Genomic DNA, 15511 nt, shown 5'->3' with positions numbered 1-15511 from the left:
GGGCTTTTTCATCCCACGGACAACAACTGTCTCCCCCGGAGCCTGATTTAAACAAACCACATCACCATCAGAATACTCCTCGCCAAATTCCTCAGCGCCAGCTACACCAGTATCCTCATCCTGTTGTACTTCAACAGTGACATCTTCAGTTTGCATATCAGCAAGTGGACTGTGGGTGCTCCTTTCAGCACTTGCTGGGGGCGTGCAAATGGTGGAAAGAGCCACCTCTTCCCGTCCAGTGCTGGGAAGGTCAGGCATCGCAACCACCACCACACTTGGACTCTCCTTGGGGATTTGTGATATCTTCTTAGAAAGCACAGTTCTTCGCTGTGCTTTTGCCAGCTTAACTCTTTTGATTTTTTTAGTGGGAGGAGGGCTTCCATCGTCATGTGAAGCTGAACCACTAGTCATGAACATACTAGGGATCGACCTTAGCCGTTCCTTGCCACTCCGTGTCGTAAATGGCATATTGGCAAGTTTACGTTTCTCTTCAGCTGATTTAAATGTCTTTTTCAAGGTCATTTTCCTTAACTTTGCCATTTGGGATTGTATGTGCCCTCTACTATGACATTGGGCATCGGCCTTGGCAGACGACGTTGATGGCATGTTATCGTCTATGTCATGACTAGTGGCAGCAGCTTCAGCACTAGGAGGAAGTGGTTCTTGATCTTTCTCTATTTTATTTTTATCGGAGAAAGTTTGGTCCTCCATTTATGTTATATCGATTTGATATATACGTGCGGCTAAACACAGAAAATAATTTTTTTTTTGGTTTGGACTGGAGTGTACTTTGGGGGTTACAGCACCCTTTAACGGTCAAGCCAGCCGGCCCTTTACTTATGACACAGGCGCACGCTTGGCACTACTTTGTTGATGCACGTGCGGCTACTGCGCACACAATTCACAAACACAGAAAATCATTTTTTTTGGGTTTGGAGTGTACTTTGGGGGTTACAGCACCCTTTAACTGTCAAGCCAGCCGGCCCTTTACTTATGACACAGGCGCACGCTTGGCACTACTTTGTTGATGCACGTGCGGCTACTGCGCACACAATTCACAAACACAGAAAATAATTTTTTTTTTGGTTTGGACTGGAGTGTACTTTCGGGGGTTACAGCACCCTTTAACGGTCAAGCCAGCCGGCCCTTTACTTATGACACAGGCGCACGCTTGGCACTACTTTGTTGATGCACGTGCGGCTACTGCGCACACAATTCCCAAACACAGAAAATATATTATTTTTTTAGCACTTGGGGGGAGCACCCCTGATGGACAGAGCACCCCCTGGACAACACTACAGCACCCCTTTAGGACTGGGACACTGCACAGGACTTTGGAGTGGACACAGCCCCTATGGAGAACTGACTGCACAACACAGTCCAGCCAGCCCCTATGGACTTTGAAGTAGTGGACACAGCCCCTATTAACAACAGCAAGCACAGCACAACACAGCCAGCCCCTATGGACTTTGAAGTAGTGGACAACAGCAGCACTACACTACACTACACTACACTACACAGCCCTAACTCCCACCCTCCCTCTTCACTGTCCACAGCCGAGTGAGAAAATGGCGCCGACGCGGGTACCTTATATAGGATCCAAAACCCGCGAGACTCGGAAGGCGGGATGATGACGTTTTGCCTTGATTTCAGATCCGAGTCAGGCGGGAAAAGTCGAGCCTGACTCGGATCGGACTCGGATTGGGGGGGCTCGGGGGGGTTCGGATTTCAGAAATCCGAACCCGCTCACCCCTAATAGAGATGCAACCAATTGGTTCCAATGACCCTATACCCACTTCCGCTACATGTTACATTTACTTGGCCTTGGAATGGTTACCCACTGGCGTTGGGAAAACACCAGTGACACTGCATGATAAACACAACTATTTGACTTCTAGTGAACCTATAGCCACTTCCGCTACATGTTACATTTACTTGGCCTTGGAATGGTTACCCACTGGCGTTGGGAAAACGCCAGTGACACTGCATGATAAACACAACTGTTTGACTTCTAGTGGCAGGCAACAATTGCATTTGTAGTCGGGGGGCTCATTGTAAGCCTCACATTTTAACCCCTTGCAGTTATCTACAGCAGGCAACATCCATAACTACCACTGGTGATGACAAGTTCCACCACCATCCACATTTACTTTTTCTTACTTTTGTTACTGGTGTTTTAAAAAAGTAAAGTGAGATTGTTTTAGCACAAGGTTGAGTTGATATATTCCATTCCTGTGACAAAAATGATCATCTTGTACCTTACTATGTAATTATATATTCAGTTGACACTTAACAAAGCAAAGGCTAACAAGGTAAGGAACCAAGTTAAGGGGGTGACCCCATTTCTATCAGTTCAATGTCACAGATTCTGTATAGCAATGTAGCAGGGGCACTGATATACAGGTTTTCTTGTTACTGGCTGTATTAGGTTTCTGCCCGATGGAGAAAGATGGGCGTGACACATTGGTGTGAATATCTGATTGGGGGGTTGCGATCCATTTCCCTAAACATCAACTTACTAATAAAAAGTAAATATTATGTTTCAGAAGTGCAGCACAGAATTACTCATTAATTTAAAGCATGGTGAGGTATGAGCAAGCTTTTATCTATAGCTGTTGTATAGTAATGTAATTCCTTATTGTATTTTTCTTTCCTATGAAAACCCACCATTTTTTTTATGTTGGTGAAATTATACATAGGAATCTACATCCATACCTAATATTTGTCAATCAATAACATCAGAAGGGGGATGGTGCAAGTGAAACATCTTGTGCGTTAATATTGAAATTGGTATTTAGCCATGAATGTAAACAAACTAAATTTTCCAATATTGATATGATACATAATGCAAATTATTGAGATGTTGCACATATAGAAATACAAGCATCCTATGGTTACTGGTTACATTTTCAGTAAATATATATTTTTCAGTGTTAACAGGACTTTTCAATGTACTCTCCACCATCTCATTACCGGCAACTTAAAGCCCCTCCAAATATTTATGGCATACCCAATGGGATCTGTTGCAGTTCAAAATTCTGCTGCTGTAACTTCACTGGCCTTGCCCCTGAATGAATATCAGTCTACCAATCAGGGGTATATCTAGGAATTTGGGGTCTATAATGTTGTTGGGGCTAGAGGTGCAGTTGCTATGGGGCCCAGAGCTCAGGGGCGGGGGCTGGCTATCTTCTTTGTCAATGTTACATGTGTTATATACATTTTTCACCATTGGGTGGTACATAGGGGCCCTTACAAACGTTTGCTATGGAGCCTTCAAATACCTGGTTACACCCCTGGCCCTGCAGTGAGGATTGAGAGGACTTTTATGTAGGAGCCCTAGAAAGCTTGTATGCCATGAATATTCAGGGGCTTCTAATCCCTATTGGTGTCAGCAATCAGGCAGCCGTGAGCCTCCTACTGACATCAGGAACCACAGTGGTGATGACATCCCTGTGACCGCAGCAATTTAGGGCCTAATTCAGAGACTTGTGCTAACGCCATCGCAGTAGCGATCCCATATGTATTAAAATATGCAAATGTTGCAGACGGCGAGGAATGTATCGAGACACCCACCTGCGGCTTTTGAAATCCAAATTTCTGAGTAAAAAGATGCAGCATCAGTCCCAGATCATTCGATTATTGGTCTCCTGAGTAACCCTATGGTCGTGCAGAATGGCTATGGGGGATCTGAGATGCTGAAGTAATTTTTATGCATATGGGATTGCAAATGCAGGCTGAGACCCAGAAAACGGTTGTGTCATGCCTGCATATATTGCCACCACTCCTCACTACCTCCCCGAAATGCTGCCTGCCTGTCAATCACACTGCGAGTAAAAAGTCGCTGCGAGCGGCTACGGTGCAGTGTGACTTAAGCCGGGTACACACTAGATGATATGTTGTCTGATCCGGTGGATCGGACGACAGATCATCCACATCGGCCAGTGTGTCCCCGCTAGGTTTCTGATGATGCACGTTCCCGTATGCAAGTCCGACGGGCGATATTGTCAGTGGGGGCCATAGAGCATGGCTATGCAAGTTAGGTGGTGCTGGTGCGCTACTTTGGAGTCGGTGTGAGGGGTAAGGTGGACCAATGTTGCAGCTTTAGACACTGGTGAGTTCCCCGATATCACCAGGAGGAATTTGTAGTAGATATAAAGATGTGCCTAATTGCTAGCGCAACAAAAAGTATGATGCTTTGGAGAATGTTAAAAGTATATAAGTTTATTATATGGTTATAACATGATTGGGAGAAACATAATAGTAATATATTAAGATAAAAATGTGCAGCTGATAGTAGTTATATGAGCGTTGTGAAAATGAATCATATGAAATACAACAATAGATAAAAATATGAAAATAAGTTAAATGAAAAAATGGCAATTAAAATGAAATATAAAATGATGAATAAATACATTATTAGGAAACAGACTGTCTCAATAACATTAAAAAAAAATCCCTGTCTATAAAGCAGTAGGGTTGCAATATAGATACAATGTGTTGACATTCAATAATATCGTAATGTATCCAAACTTGTTGGTAGGATGCTCTGATTAAAAGTCACTCATAATCAATGGTTTGTAGCAGTAGGGGGTGATAGTATCAGCTTGTGATGATTGCTGTCTAGAAGCTGGTTTCTATAGAAAGGCAGTGGGTGCATGCACCTCCTACCTCATACTGCTGTGCTGATTAGTTCTTTGATGTGAGTTGGGCACAAACGTGTGCCGTTGTGTGTTACTAGCCTCCTTGTCCTTGCTGTGCTCGGGTCCCCTGCGTGCGCTGTTGTCGCTGCCTGTTGTGGATAAGATAGAGCATGGCCCCCTCTGTCACTCAGTCGCCATCGGGAAGTGTGTACTTGCCAATGCCAGCACCCCTGCCGGGACGCGCCGTGGATAACATCGTGCTGGGTACACATTAAGGGGTCTATTTACTAAGCAGTGTTAGGAGACAGAGTGAAAAGTGATAAGGTGCCAGCCAATCAGCTCCCAACTGTCATTTTTCAAACACAGCCTGTGAGATGGCAGTTAGGAGCTGATTGGCTGGCACCTTATCACTTTTCACTCTGTCTCCTAACACTGCTTAGTAAATAGACCCCTTAATGTGTACCCAGCATTAGACGCATGAGCAGTTTAGCGATAATCACTTAACTGTAAATATCAGCATAGCGTACAAATCTGAATCAGGCAAATAGTTTAGTGTAAACATTTATATGTATAACACCATTAAGTCGTGTAAGTGATTCAGCTTGGTAATACAGTCTGATATTTATTTTAATATTATCTGGCTTTGTCTGCTGTTTAATATGCCAAACAGCGACGGCTCCCCTCTTAGATGAAGGGGGCTGTCGAGACACATCCCCCTGAGATTGCCTGTTGTGTATGTGACTGGCAGGTAGCGCTTCCAATGGGAATCCACTGCCAGTCACAGTGTAGCCAGTGCAGTCATGGACTGCACGGACTACACTGAGGTGGCGGATTTTACTGGGTGGGCTGCAGCCCCTAGGCAAAATCCGCCACTGGTACTAAACAAGTGCTTCCCTTTGATGTCTGATCCAGTCGCCATGCCCGTTGTCCCGACTATTTTTACTGCTTGCTCTCAAGAAATTATATGAAATGAAATCTGTTGAGAGCCAATAATTTTAAAGTGAGACCACCCTAAAACCATTTATCTTTAGGGCACACACATGGTTTTCCACCGTATGTTCAGCCTTGCGGTGGTACAAAGGAGTTTCATTGACTATCAAAATAAAGATAACTGTTGTATAGTGTGAGCATACCGTTATTTCACAAATGCTTGACAGACCACAAACGCACCATGGTGCCCATACGTGTATCTACACTAAAGTACCTCAGATGGAACAAAATTGTAAATTGTAAATCCAGCAGTGGTAAGAACACGAGAACCCGTTAAATTAGCTTTTAGGTGATCATTGGAGGACACCACATTATTTTCAGTACATTTGCATTGCATTAAACCCATTTAATGGAGTATTAATGTTATGAAAAACTGATTTCACCTGAATACAAGTGAAAGTACATGCAGATATACTGATATTGGAAGCAATGAGTTCCATTGCCAGACTTGTTAATATGCAATGTCAAAGGTCTAGTAAACTCCAGTGGGTATGAGGAAGTATACAGAACTGGTTTAAAATGCTCATTATTTTGCACAAAGCTTGCATTGTATCTCTATGATAAGTCAAATTATTTATAAAAATAAGCCACAGTTTAACAACACAAAAATAAAAAAAAATGGTGGCTCAGCAGAGTCCTGCTTGGCTGCCTTGCCGTTAATGGCCCATAGCAATACTTCAATAAGCTAGCAGGAGTGCGTATGCATAAGCCAGCTTGCCAACTCGTGCATGTGCGGTGGGACTATTTGCCTATATTTAGGCTATGGTTCCACTAAATAGATCATAGGGCATCAGAACAGATATTGTGGTGCTACTACAATACTTGTAGAGCAGGCTTCATCACGCAGATGTGGATGCTCTATATACACACTCCTGTGTCACATGCAGCGTCGTCAGGTTTGATGGCCCAATATATTGTCCCGATACACATTGTCCAGTGTATACGCAGCATAACACTTTGATGTATAGGGCAAGACTAGGAAAAATCATTGAGTTCGAAAATGCAATGTGGCATTTGCCCTTTGCTCAATCAGCTCTGCAGATACTGTACATCATACTTGCCTACTCTCCTGAGACTGTCGGGAGCCTCCCGAAAATCAGGTGCTGCTCCCAGCACCCCGCAGAAGGAGGCAAGTCTCCCACATAGTCCGCCAACCCCCCGCGACCGCACGTGAAAGTGGACGGTTCAGGGGGCGATGACTCGATTTGCGATGAATCGCGTCATCGTAGCCCCGCCCCCTGCTTTGTAATGCCGGTAATATTGGCATTATAATGCGGGGGGCAGGGCCGTGATGGTGGGGACACACCTGCGCTCCGCCCACTTCGGCCGCCCCCACGCTCCCTGCTGCACTGACCTGGCAGCACCCTTCCGGAAGGGGCTGCCAGAAAGTCGGCATGTATGAGATTGCATGTCTCTAGCACAGTTTTCCTTTTACTTACAATATATAAATATATATATTTACATTTTGTGGCTGTTTTTCTTCTTAAAGCCTTGTTTTTTTATCCAAAATTCTGCGGTTTAAGATTTGTGACAGCTTGAAGTGTACAAACGATTATATAGTGTTCATTCTAGCACCCTGCACCTGTCACAACTCGTGCATTTCCTCTTTCCTGTCTGGGGTGTTGCTCTCTGCTCTGGTGTTTCAGCACACTCTGGTCTGTATCTCAGCAGTTTGTTGCATCAGCTGAGTGTGCTAGAAGCAGCAGAGCAGAAAGCGTCACCCCAGGCTGGAAAGAGGAACTGCGCAGGTTGTGACAGATGCAGGATGCTAGAATGAACACTAATTATTTGTTTAGTAGTGGGGTCTGTCTTGGGATACATCATTTTTCAAAGAAAACAATAAAAAAGAGAATTCAATAGTTCACAGGTTCTCAAACTCTGTCCTCAGGACCCCAAACAGTGCATGTTTTCCAGGTCTCCTCACAGATTCATAAGTGAAATAATTAGCTCCATCTGTGGATGTTTTAAAATGTGTTGGCGAATAATGACTACACCTGTGCTTCTGTGGGTGACCTGTGTGGGATCCTGATGACCGAGTTTGAGAACCACTGCAATATGAACATATTGAAGAAGAACCGGTTTTATTTTTTTGTGGAGAGAGAAAAAAAAAGATTGGGGGAACTGAGGTTAGGGGTGAAATTCAAAGAGTGAATCAGACATAACAATATCAAATGCAGTTAAATGAATTTGCAGGAGAAAATTAAATTACATGACCAAAGTTCACGGTTCCCGTATCTTACAGAATGAGCGTGACAAGCTCTTAATAAAACAGGACATGTACGACATACGCTAAACTGCTTGTAGTCAGCTGGGAGAGAAGGGTTTCCAGTCAGATGGCCACAGAATTGTTTCATTTAAACAATTGCTGAGGGTGTGCGGGAGAGGAGTGTAAAATAAAATTTAGTCAGTACAAGTTACCTCAATAATATACAGTAGTTTGTATGGATACTCCGTGATGTTAACACAAATGTAGTGGCTAGCTTCTCTGGCCTAGATTTATTAAGCGGTGACTCTTGCAATAATATTAAATGCAAACTATGCCTGAATTTGAATTTTTGTTGCTGGTTTAAATTTTGGGGTGAAAATAACTGAGATTCAGCCGCTGCTTACTGTCTAGCCCTTTGGCCCATTCCTCTCCAGAAAGTGACTCCAGTAGGTCTCCTTTCCATTTTACCTAATGAATGTCTTCCTTAGAATTGTTACTTGAGGTTAGGAGCACAGATGAGCCCACGACCAGAGACATGTAACAAGGATAAGGTTTCAAATGTCGTTAGTGGTCTTTTGGCTCTTTAGAAAGTAAAGATGTTCCTGTCCAAATGTTGTTACATTGTATTTCATGGCACTTTTATCAAGATCAAGATTGCCACTTTATAAATAAAATATAACAATTCATAATGGAAGATATTTTTTGCTACATGTTTCTTAGTTTTCGGCATTGATAAAATCCCTTTCTAAGAACTGCTGATCTTATTTCAATGTCAGAGAAAGTAGCGAGAGGGGCAGAATCATTTAACAGTTGGATTCCTCCTCATACATGAATTATGTGATGGGCAATTGGCGATCATGGTATGATTTTATTTACTATATTTGTTCCAACTGTCCCAAGAGCTAACACTGAATTCTAGAGATATACACAGTATTCATGAGGTCTTTAGAATTATTGCAGAGAAGAAGTGTACACAGAACAGTAATGTGGCAACTTGTTAAACAAGTCTATGTAATAAAAATAAGGTAGTAGAAGGCTAAGCCATTAATGATGTGTCATGTTTAGTGTACACGCAGGAAATGGATTACACCATTCTGTTAGTGAAGGAGCATGTTGATATGCTGAGTATATTGAAGTGCAGTCTAGAGCCTGCCTTTGTCACATGAGCATTCTCTGATTGGTTAAATGACTGATGACAGGTAAAGTGTCTTAGTTGAAGAGCTGGAATTCTAATTCCTTCCTGTACTTTAATCATGTACTGCCCTCTAGTGTGGAAAGTGTCCCAAAGGGACACCTGTGTTTTTATAGGCTTTGACGAAGACATGTCAAAATGTCATTCATGTTCATCCATAATACCGCTGACCCACAGATGCCATTTTACATTATAATACCTGACCACGTGGCAACATTTTGAGATCTGTTCTGGTTCTTTTCCATTGTTAATTATCAAAACACAGACTGTGCATCATGCTTCACCAGCCATCCTGAATTTCCCTCCTAATCCCATCCTTATCCACAACACCTCTCACACAACTCTACTAATTCTGCAGTTATTTCAGCCTTTCTGTCTATATAAAGCAAATCCAAGATTATGTAGTTTAAATATATGTGAGAGGGCACATTAATGTACAGACTAGGACAAATCTGATTTTATTTTTTTATTTTTAAACAATTTACTATGAGCTCATTTTGGAAGATATGAACTACCACTGCTGTTCTATTATTATAACTCAAAATACACTTTACAAGAGATATTTCTTGATCAAGTCTGTAATTTATTTATTGTAGGCTATAGAGGAATGTGTACAGTTCAAAACAAATGATATTTGAGTTTTTGTAGTCTAATGTTCCTTTATATTATGTTTGACTTATTTTAGTACAACGTGAGGATGTTGTTGAGCTGCAATGCCATCACTCCATAATGTAGTGGAATGTTGTTTAATAGCCCCGATTAGGGATGCAGTCTGGATACCGACGGCGCTATCCCGACACTGGCAGCCCGACAGGGGACTAAAGATAGGCGTCGAAATCCCGAAGCCTGTCCATTAGCCCCACTACAAAATACCGACACCCGGCATACTAAAGATAATCTGGGTGTTTTAGCATCCAGCCGTGGGGGTGGAGAGGGTTAGATTTACAGACCCCCGGGGGGGGTTAGGGTAGGGAAAGGGGGGGTTAGGAGTAGGCACCCCCGGGAGATTTAGAGTGTGGGGAGGGGGGTTAAGGTTTAGACACTAACTGGGGGAGGTTAGGGTTAGGCACTAGGGGGGGAGGTTAGGGTTAGGCACCACTAAGGGAGGCTTGGGGGGAGAGGGGAGGGTTAGGTTAGGAATTAGGTCCATCGGGGTTCCACTGTCGGCATTAAATACTGATTCCCCCAGATTAGGATGTTACTATATAACATTTGTCAAGGTTGCTCACAGCTATTTTCTATTATTAGCTGCCCTCATTTACACAAGTCATAAAGAATTTACATCAGCTTTCCAACACTACTCTACGGTTCTCCTTTGTTTTTATAAGAACCTTCAATTACATAAATGAGGAATATAGACTTCAGCTGCATGTACAGTATCTTTTTTTTTTTTCACATATTTTATATTTAGCCATATATTTATACAGGTTGAGTCTCCCATATCCAAATATTCCGAAATACGGAATATTTTTAGCATGATAGTGAAACCTTCGCTTTCTGATGGTTCAATGTACACAAACTTTGTTCAAGGCACAAAATAATTAAAAATATAGTATAAAGTAACCTACAGGCAGTGTGTATAAGGTGTATTTAAAACAAATGAATTTCATGTATGTTCACAAACTTTTTTGATGCACAAAATTCTTAAAAATAATGTATAAAATTATCTGCAGGCTGTGTGTATAAGGTGTATATAAAACATAAAAGCATTCTGTGTTTAGATTTGGGTCCCATTCCCAAGATATTTCATTATGGTATGCAAATATTCCAAAATACAGAATATTCCGATATCCAAAATACCCCTGTTCCCAAGCATTTTAGTTATGGGAGACTCAACCTGTAACCTGTATAATCATATTTGTAGCTGTCCTGGTAAATTTGGAAGTGCTCAAATTCGATACACCTTGTTGCCCTTTAAAGAGGTGAAGTCATCAGTTAAAGATATATTTATTAACATTTAGGGGGGTATTCAATATGTGAGCGAAAAGTCCGTGCTGCACTTTTCGCTCCATATCGGAGGTTTGACGGGGATAAAGTATCTGGCGCTCGCCCGCTTTATCCCCGTATTCAATTTGAAAGCTGCAAAACGGGACTCGGCGGAAAGGTAAGTATCGGAAAAAAAAACGTGAATTTTCAGGAAAGCATCCAGGGACCCCCCTAATGATATCCTGACATGGGGGATCATTATGGGTACCCCCGTTTTGGCCTGCGGAAGGTAAGCATGGTTTTTAAATAGCCGTGGCAGCTGTTTTTTTTTCTGCCTGGGAAGAAGGGATGAAGAAGAGCGGCAGCTTTTTTTTTTTTTTTTTTTTTAAACTAGGTGCTTCAAATTTGAGGTACATGAAAATGGGTGCAAGCATATTTTTAAGTCCCTAAGGTGCATTTTTAACATTCTTTAAAAATGCACCTGCTGCTACCACTCACATTCTTTAAAACACCTGCCGAATACTTGGGAACCCCTCCAGTGTTTATTTCGTTCGTTTTAAATTTGTTCCCCATATATTTTTTTTCCTACCCCAAAATTCAACTAATTTTTTTGGGGTGTCCCGATTTTTTTTTTTTTTTTTTACACAGATCATTTTTAGGGGCCATTCCCAGGGGTGCAGGCTATTTTTTTTTAAGCCTGCACCCCTGGGAAAAGCTAAATGTTTGTTGACATTGGTCCCACAAAGCTCTAACCCCTCATGTGGGGATGGCACAGTGGTGTAGTGGTTAGCATTACAGCATCCAGGTGCTGAGGTCATGAGTTCAATATCCTAACTGTGTGGAGTCTGTGTTCTCCCTTAGTTTTCTGTATGTGCTTCTGTTTCCTCTCACAATAAAAAACATACTGGTAGGTTAATTAACTTTGGGAAAAAATAATCCTACTGTGTAGGGAATACAAAATTCTCTATAAAGCACTACATAAATACGTATAGGTATACAACAAAAGACATGAATAAAAGAAGTAATTTTGTTGTGCATTAATAAACAGACACAGCTTCAGTTTACTAGTATACACCCAACAGGGACAGTAATTGCAAGTGGCCGATTATTGTTATTACCTTTCCTTTAATTTATTAGCTGTTCGATTAATTTTCTGTGTATCCTTTTTTCAGCTGCTGAAGGTCCCCATGGTAAGATCCAAGAGAAGAAGATGGCTTTGAGTTGTAATGTAAAAGACAGTGCTTTATCCAAGTCTGGTGAGTTAGACTGATGTCTGTGTGCTTCGATTGACCTGAACTTGAACCAACGTTTTTGTCTATCTGTGGTTTTCAGTCTTCCTTAGGAATAGCTATAAACTAAAGATAAAAAGCAGCGCTAAAGCTTTAACTTATTTAATGGATAATATCACAAACATAAAAAAACATAAAAGATGAAATGACTTTTGAGTGTCAATCAATCTATAGACAATACTTGCAAGTAAGAGAAAATCATAAAGAAAATTAAAAATTGAAAAAAAAGGCCACCGATACATAAAAAATCGACATGCATGTCAAAAAATCATAATGACTGGATAACCTCTTGAATAGCCATTACAGGCACTACACAATATAATGCACCATGGAATAAATAGTCAGTTCTCTTGGTAATACCCAAATAGGCAATCAGCCAAAGATGAAAATCCAATAAGGGACTGAGCATATGTAGTCCTCACCGTTGGGACCCTCCTAAATGGACAAATATTACCTCTGTGAGTCTCTTAGGAGTGGTCCAATGAGCAGTGGCGGTGGTCAGGAAAATAGTGCTCAAAGTCGCAAGTCAATGTCCACAGAATCCTGATGCTGGGCTGATAATCATATGGGCTTCCAATGAAGAGAATTCCACAGATGTTGGACTTCCAAATAAGGTGCAGAAATAGGTGGGTATGGGTGCTGGTAGTGCCTGATCCCTGGTAATACACCAACGTGTTTCACTGCTCCTCTGGCAGCTTTTTCAAGGTGTTTTTAGACTCTCAAGTGCCTCTTAAATAGTGCCTTTCATTAGAGTTAATTGATTTCTACTGCGTGTAATCACATTGCTTACATTGTTTAAAACAACACATTAAACAATCACATGTTCAGACTTTAATAAACCATACATATAAAAAATATTAAAATATAAATAAATGGAGGCAAACCTATCACTTTTATATTAGAAAAAAGGAATAGTAGATCACTTACTCATGTTCCAATCGTGGATTAAAGCTAGGGAACAATGCAGCCTCGAGAAGCTGGTGTTAAGCGTGCGCAGCGCCACTGCCGCGCATTTGCCGCTCCCGACACCTGCCAGATAATGATAGCTTACTGTACATCATTTTACAACCATCTGCATACCTACCAACTTGTTGTGCATGGATGCCCTCATAATTTTACAACTATCTGGATATGGGATGTAGTTTATAGACCGGCGAACTAAATGCCGCTGGTCTATATCCCGATAGGAGATGCCCGATGGGGGACTTAAGATAGGTGTCGCCTATCTTCATCCCGACGCCGGAATGCCAAAGGTTGCCATCCCAAACAATGTAAGTCCGGGGGGCGTCTTAAGCGTTAGCCGAGGGGGCCGTGAGGGTTAGGTTTAGGGAGTGTTGCGAGGTTAGGGTTAGGCACCCCCCTGGAAGGGTTAGGTTTAGAGTGCGTGAAGGGGGGGCTAGGTTTAGAGGGCGGGAAGGGGGGGGGTTAGGTTTACACACTCCCAGGGGGACATAGGGTTAGGCACCCCTAATGGAGGGTTAGGGGGGAAGAGGGGAGGGTTAAGGTACTTACCAGCTGGCATCGGGATCTCCTCTGGTCGGGCTTCTCCTGTCAGGATTTGAAAACAGCCCCCGGTATTTCATACCGATCCTTCTACATACTTCCAAGTCTCAAATTTGCTGTGCGTAGACGTCCCCAAAAAGGGGCGGAGCCTAGCAGCACCTTTTAGATCTCCCTCCTTCTCATTGCTTATCGCAGGAGGGAATGGGAGCCGGGCGAGCACTGTAAGACACAGGCTGGGCATAGCACACAGTCACAGTGCAGCCTGCCCTGTATACTGTAGAGCCACACGCTGATTCACTAATGCTACATGCAATGCGCCCCCGCCCCACGGTCACTGTATGCAGCTGCTCAACCATATCCTTGCCCCCATGCATCAAGAGACAGCAGGTGAGTGCTGGATCCGGCATCTGGCAGTTGTCTAATCACTGACAGCCTGCCGGGAGTTTTCAGCCAGCCCAGCACTCAGGCATTTTTGGTGGAGCTCGCGGTCCACCATTATTCAGCCCTATTTAAGCACCTTAGTGGTAAGCGGACGCTTTGGTTGCCTAGCAGTAAATCTGCTACTGCTTTGGGTGGAAGCTTTCATCCTGAAGTATGTTTTTGTCAGTGCATTTTCTGTACAGTATAGTTTAGAAACCTTGGTTTCAATGTGTAATTGAAAAGAGTATTGATGGTGGAAGCGCTATAATTGATAGTTGACTTATAAACAAAATATGTGATTCCAAATATATCTGGGATATGTATTGCATATTTTTGAAGCACCAGGAACAAACAATGAAAAACAGCTGTGTTTCATATGAATATTTTTTGTCATTGAACACTGTAAGATGCTCCTCTTCCTCTATTTTCACACCCATGACTTATCTTGCATAAAAGAATATATAATTAAAAAAAACAAAGAACAAAACAGTAGTAGTATTTTCACATTGAAGCTTAAATAGATTGGTATAAAATAAGAACATATATTTAATCCCATTACTTGTAGCTGTAAATAAAACCCATTTTCAAACAAAATAATAATTCTTGTGTGAAATATCAATTTACTGTATAACAAAAATAAATAAAAATCTGCTGGACCCTGGCTGAAGATGATGGAGGTGTCCAAATTGGGTACAGACAGAAACTCCTTAGTATCGCAAATAGAGTATTTTGCATCATTGACTGAAAAAAAATATCCACATGACAGGTCTCCTAAGAGGAGGGAATTAGCCTGCCTGTGTTATGTATGGCTTATGTACCTTGTTTCATCATTTGTAATGGGCACCTTAGGATAATCGTGTGGGAAATCTCACTGTCGGTTCTGCAATCCAGGTACTAGGGAACCCTAATGAAATGTTGTACATATATTCTCATTTATATGTGTTTCATGAAAATTAGACTTTATTTGCTTTTGAAGTTAGGCAAAATTGTTTTCCAGTTGCCACAAAATAATAAATATGTAGAATTGACTGGGTATAACAGAGCATTAGGTTTTTAGTTTTTTGACTTTTGTCAGGCAATATATTTTCTGTGTATGCACACGTTTATTTTTCATATAGTATAGCAGACATACTTTCACCGAGCTTCCTATACCATATTGTGTGCACATTTTCTTTGTTATATCCACCTTTATTTAAAACAGACAATTCTGAGCATGGCATGCACAGGACTCTCAAACTCACGCACTACAGTCAGACACATGGAGCTGTTTGCTTCTGCATGGCAAGCCTGGTAATTCTAACTATATGCAGCTGCAGATGTTGTCATACACTGTTGCTCAAGTTGC

At 41.9% G+C, this 15511-nt stretch overlaps 1 protein-coding gene across 5 annotated transcripts in view; it reads left to right on the top strand.

Moving 5' to 3' along the window:
- Window positions 1-15511, top strand: part of MAP7 (microtubule associated protein 7) — a 202352-nt gene that overhangs the window by 148008 nt on the left and 38833 nt on the right. For all 5 annotated transcript variants that reach the window (XM_088452536.1, XM_088452517.1, XM_088452527.1 and 2 more), the window contains exon 2: window positions 12127-12210. In XM_088452536.1, coding sequence (XP_088308662.1) covers window positions 12127-12210 — 84 coding nt within the window. The remainder of the gene's footprint in view (window positions 1-12126; window positions 12211-15511) is intronic.

The sequence above is a fragment of the Taudactylus pleione genome, unplaced genomic scaffold, assembly GCF_031769625.1.
Source record: "Taudactylus pleione unplaced genomic scaffold, aTauple2 ptg000006l, whole genome shotgun sequence".
In the NCBI taxonomy this organism is placed as follows: domain Eukaryota; kingdom Metazoa; phylum Chordata; class Amphibia; order Anura; family Myobatrachidae; genus Taudactylus; species Taudactylus pleione.
This window is presented reverse-complemented; position numbering and strand designations above follow the sequence as displayed.